This window comes from Montipora capricornis, chromosome 9, assembly GCF_036669925.1.
Source record: "Montipora capricornis isolate CH-2021 chromosome 9, ASM3666992v2, whole genome shotgun sequence".
NCBI classification, from domain to species: domain Eukaryota; kingdom Metazoa; phylum Cnidaria; class Anthozoa; order Scleractinia; family Acroporidae; genus Montipora; species Montipora capricornis.
Window position 1 is genome coordinate 23,306,319 of NC_090891.1, and position 5,950 is coordinate 23,312,268.

Sequence of the window (5,950 nt, forward strand, 5' to 3'; positions counted from 1 at the left end):
ATTGAATGAAAGTCAGTATACATGTAGATAGTTATAAACTGCATGACAACGACAGTGTCAGCAATTATTCGGTGCCCTTGAATTAAATTTGATTTTTGTCAGCCTTTTCAGGTGATCAGTTGTTTCTTTGTTGTACTTACATCCAGTGTAAGAAATATGGGAAACATAAAAATCCCAGTGAGTTAATAGATTGTATACCTCAGGTATATGCTACCCAAGAGGTTACAAAGTGAAATGGTGAAAGAGTGAGTTATGGATTGTATACCTCAGGTATATGCTACCCAAGAGGTTACAAAGTGAAATGGTGAAAGAGTGAGTTATGGATTGTATACCTCAGGTATATGCTACCCAAGAGGTTACAAAGTGAAATGGTGACACAGTGAGTTAATAGATTGTATAACCTCAGGTATATGCTACCCAAGAGGTTACAAAGTGAACTGGTGACACAGTGAGTTAATAGATTGTATACCTCAGGTATATGCTACTCAAGAGGTTACAAAGTGAAATGGTGACACAGTGAGTTATGGATTGTATACCTCAGGTATATGCTACCCAAGAGGTTACAAAGTGAAATGGTGACACAGTGAGTCATGGATTGTATACCTCAGGTATAAAAATTATGCTACCCAAGAGGTTACAAAGTGAAATGGTGACACAGTGAGTTATGGATTGTATACCTCAGGTATATGCTACCCAAGAGGTTACAAAGTGAACTGGTGACACAATGAGTTAATAGATTGTATACCTCAGGTATATGCTACCCAAGAGGTTACAAAGTGAAATGGTGACACAGTGAGTTATGGATTGTATACCTCAGGTATATGCTACAGTACCCAAGAGGTTACAATTAATGGTGACACAGTGAGTTATGGATTGTATACCTCAGGTATATGCTACCCAAGAGGTTACAAAGTGAACTGGTGACACAGTGAGTTATGGATTGTATACCTCAGGTATATGCTACCCAAGAGGTTACAAAGTGAAATGATGACACAGTGAGTAAATAGATTGTATAACCTCAGGTATATGCTACCCAAGAGGTTACAAAGTGAACTGGTGACACAATGAGTTAATAGATTGTATACCTCAGGTATATGCTACCCAAGAGGTTACAAAGTGAAATGGTGACACAGTGAGTTATGGATTGTATACCTCAGATATGCTACAGTACCCAAGAGGTTACAAAGTGAAATGGTGACACAGTGAGTCATGGATTGTATACCTCAGGTATATGCTACCCAAGAGGTTACAAAGTGAAATGGTGACACAGTGAGTTATGGATTGTATACCTCAGGTATATGCTACCCAAGAGGTTACAAAGTGAACTGGTGACACAGTGAGTTATGGATTGTATACCTCAGGTATATGCTACCCAAGAGGTTACAAAGTGAAATGATGACACAGTGAGTAAATAGATTGTATAACCTCAGGTATATGCTACCCAAGAGGTTACAAAGTGAACTGGTGACACAATGAGTTAATAGATTGTATACCTCAGGTATATGCTACCCAAGAGGTTACAAAGTGAAATGGTGACACAGTGAGTTATGGATTGTATACCTCAGATATGCTACAGTACCCAAGAGGTTACAAAGTGAAATGGTGACACAGTGAGTCATGGATTGTATACCTCAGGTATATGCTACCCAAGAGGTTACAAAGTGAAATGGTGAAAGAGTGAGTTATGGATTGTATACCTCAGGTATATGCTACCCAAGAGGTTACAAAGTGAAATGGTGACACAGTGAGCTAATAGATTGTATAACCTCAGGTATATGCTACCCAAGAGGTTACAAAGTGAACTGGTGACACAGTGAGTTAATAGATTGTATACCTCGGGTATATGCTACTCAAGAGGTTACAAAGTGAAATGGTGACACAGTGAGTTATGGATTGTATACCTCAGGTATATGCTACCCAAGAGGTTACAAAGTGAAATGGTGACACAGTGAGTCATGGATTGTATACCTCAGGTATAAAAATTATGCTACCCAAGAGGTTACAAAGTGAAATGGTGACACAGTGAGTTATGGATTGTATACCTCAGGTATATGCTACCCAAGAGGTTACAAAGTGAACTGGTGACACAATGAGTTAATAGATTGTATACCTCAGGTATATGCTACCCAAGAGGTTACAAAGTGAAATGGTGACACAGTGAGTTATGGATTGTATACCTCAGGTATATGCTACAGTACCCAAGAGGTTACAAAGTGAAATGGTGACACAGTGAGTTATGGATTGTATACCTCAGGTATATGCTACCCAAGAGGTTACAAAGTGAACTGGTGACACAGTGAGTTATGGATTGTATACCTCAGGTATATGCTACCCAAGAGGTTACAAAGTGAAATGATGACACAGTGAGTAAATAGATTGTATAACCTCAGGTATATGCTACCCAAGAGGTTACAAAGTGAACTGGTGACACAATGAGTTAATAGATTGTATACCTCAGGTATATGCTACCCAAGAGGTTACAAAGTGAAATGGTGACACAGTGAGTTATGGATTGTATACCTCAGATATGCTACAGTACCCAAGAGGTTACAAAGTGAAATGGTGACACAGTGAGTCATGGATTGTATACCTCAGGTATATGCTACCCAAGAGGTTACAAAGTGAAATGGTGACACAGTGAGTTATGGATTGTATACCTCAGGTATATGCTACCCAAGAGGTTACAAAGTGAACTGGTGACACAGTGAGTTATGGATTGTATACCTCAGGTATATGCTACCCAAGAGGTTACAAAGTGAAATGATGACACAGTGAGTAAATAGATTGTATAACCTCAGGTATATGCTACCCAAGAGGTTACAAAGTGAACTGGTGACACAATGAGTTAATAGATTGTATACCTCAGGTATATGCTACCCAAGAGGTTACAAAGTGAAATGGTGACACAGTGAGTTATGGATTGTATACCTCAGATATGCTACAGTACCCAAGAGGTTACAAAGTGAAATGGTGACACAGTGAGTCATGGATTGTATACCTCAGGTATATGCTACCCAAGAGGTTACAAAGTGAAATGGTGACACAGTGAGTTATGGATTGTATACCTCAGGTATATGCTACCCAAGAGGTTACAAGAGGTTACCTCAGGTATATGCTACTGTACACAATTAATTATTAATAGCATAGCTGTAAATTTAATTTTGTATACTCTTTCGCATCAACTTTTAGGCCATGCTTTAACTTGCTTTTTCTGTGCACTTAGATCGCTTAGAAGTAATTCCAGGTTTCACCTGAAAGGATTGTGATTGTGCATAGACCTCAAAAACCCAACTCCTCCCGCTCACCTCCCAAATACACAAGAATGTCAATTAAAATAGCTACAAGCTTCGTGTACTTACTCCTGTTCCACTTAATTTTGTCAGATTTATCATCATTTTCTGCCACCCTTCATCTGGGATTCTGGCCTCAAAAGAACCCAGTCAGGAAGTCGAAATTTGTCCGGACATCCGGAACAATAACCAAGCGATCAAGTCCAAAGAAATTGGATAATTTATATTTTGGTCAAATTGATGGAAATAAGATTTGTCATCAAGATACTTTATTTGGGTGGGATTGACGGAGGTATTGACAATTAATGGGAGACCAAAGCGAGATAATCTCCCAGGCGGTTTCTTCTGAAGTGTAACCGACCTTTCAGTGAAATCTAGTGTCAAAGGAGTAATCTTATTAAGCGCCCAGTCCAAAATTTAGCTCGCTCTGGCTCCTCGTGCATGAGAAACCAGTGAAGGTACATGTAGGTATACAGGTGACAAGGGTGTAACTACAGAATAACCGGCCACTATTGTGCTCTTGTAGTGGCATCGTTTGAAGAACAAGGCATCTGCAAGTGGCGAATAAGGGGCTGGCTATACAGAGATCCATATATGACATGTAATTCCCTATTCGTTATTACTCTTATCTTAAATGGCCTTAATATAATATAAAGTGAAATTACTAAGGTAGTAGGTCTGCAAAAGTAATGACTGTGCTGAGGCCCTCCATGGCGTTTTGGGAAACGAGGGAAGATGGCTATTTTGAACTGGGGAACAGAGGAAAAATGACAAAATGTCTTAGGAACAAGGCGACATAAACAATTTTAGGGAGCAAAAAGCCGGGTACAAGTTTGAAAGTAAATTGGGCGGAGAACAAGGGAACAAAACTTTAAAATTTTAAGCCATTTAAACTTAAATCAGGTTTGTAAGTAAGATGACGACTTACCGAAAACACCTCCGGCAGTCTTTTGCTTTTCGGATCTTTTGAATCTTCCCGCCCATTCGCTAAATGCAGCTGTCCGGCCAGGCCACCCTTTGTTCCAAACGTTCGTAGAACTCCCTTAACGTTTTGAAGAAGGTCTCTATTTTTGCCATGAAGTCTTCACCGATTAACCCTTTCGGAGACTGTCTGAGGTTGAATCATGTCACTGGCGTGTATCTTTGTGGCGAATGCTGATTATCTGACCTGAATTGTCGTTGCCCTTTCTTCCGGATTCCGTCGATGTTTACTGGGTTTATTTGGTGGAATGCGTGCTATTTCACTGCACAAAATGTTAAGGAATCGCAAAGATCCAATTTTGGTCGTACAACAAGGGAAAAAGAGAGGAAGAGCACATGCATTGATCGCCCGCGCAAAAAACCAAACCGATAATTCAAACCGATCTCGTTCCCAGAGTCTTTGGGGCGAGGCAATTCATAATGGCGGACAAAGTTGTTGCATCATGTAATTATTGTGAAATGTCCACAATCCTTCTCTTTGTGCCAACATCCAATCACAACCCGTTGCGAGCCCAGTGCGATTCCTGGGGCGCTTTCATTTTGGGTGGAAAAGCCGGGGAGAATTTTCTGCTTTAAAGGTGCAGAGCAAATTTCCTCAATCAAAATATGGAACGGGGGAAAGTGTGTTCCTTTTGAGATTTCCTTTTCTGTTTTTCTCAAGAGACTGGATACTAATCATTTAGAATAACAAATATGGCTGCCGGATTTTCGATCATTACTTCATAAGAAGTAATTCTCACCTGCAGCTACGGGCTATGAAAGCACCCACGTCAATTGACTGAAACCCGCACGATTAATTTGGGCAGCTAAACACCAATGCTATTTTTTTTTCTTTTTTCAAGGAGCATGGTAAAGTCTGCTTACTAGCCTACATTACTTTCTCAATCTCATTCTGTGCTAGCTGGGACTCCTATATCACAAAGGCCTTGATTTACATGTTATTTGCATGATTCATCCCAGCAATTTACATGAAATTTACACACAAAAACTATTTTATGGGCGGGTTGTGTCAATTTACATAGATTTTATGGCCTTTGCAATTGTTGTAACCAATTAAAACGGTCTAATCTTGTGAGGCCCTAAGTACCCGTTTATTTGGAGAAAAATTGTCCCGGGAAGAAGGGTCACTCGCTTACCGGAGTTACCCTGGACCAGCCAACTTTTCCTACATTTCCCTATAAAATGCAATTTAAGTAAACTGTTTACATGAGGAAAAAAAGGGCTCGGCTAGAAGGGAAACCCACCTAGCCGGGTCACCCTTTGTCAACGGTAAGGTCGCCCTCCTGGCCAGGCCAACTTTATTCCATGTAAACACTTTAGCTCGCTCAGTGGAGTCAACTTGGTCGAGGCAAGATGATGAGAGGATGCACGAGTGCTATCTTCCCAGTCTCCTGATGATCGAAACTGAGCCGGGCAGCTCTTGACTCAGGGAAAAAGGTTAGTTCTTTTCTCACATAAACGCTAGCTAAAGACCCGGCTGGGAGGGTGACCATCTTTCGAGGACAACTTTTATCCATATCAACAGGGCCTAAAACTTCATCCAAGTCGAACTATTAAACACATACCGATAGGCATTTTATAGGTTGCAACCGGCGAACTTTTGATAAACCGAACTCAGTGCAACATGCAGGGCTAATTCAACAGTTTCCTACATAATTTAATTAGGTAATAAATATTTG

The 5,950-nt window shown here is 40.3% G+C and overlaps 1 protein-coding gene across 3 annotated transcripts in view; it reads right to left on the bottom strand.

Moving 5' to 3' along the window:
- The window catches only part of LOC138016193 (uncharacterized), a 15,706-nt gene extending 10,992 nt beyond the window's left edge, over positions 1–4,714 (bottom strand). Inside the window, exon 1 of one of the 3 annotated variants that reach the window (XR_011125754.1) lies at positions 4,219–4,714. Coding sequence is in view for 1 of the 3 variants with exons in the window: in XM_068863360.1 (XP_068719461.1) it covers positions 3,360–3,395 (36 nt within the window). In the remaining 2 variants the exon portion in view is untranslated. Of the gene's footprint in view, positions 1–3,359; positions 4,176–4,218 lie in introns of those variants that run through there. The other 2 variants (XR_011125753.1, XM_068863360.1) reach the window with 2 other exon arrangements.
- Between the last annotated feature and the right edge of the window lie 1,236 nt (positions 4,715–5,950).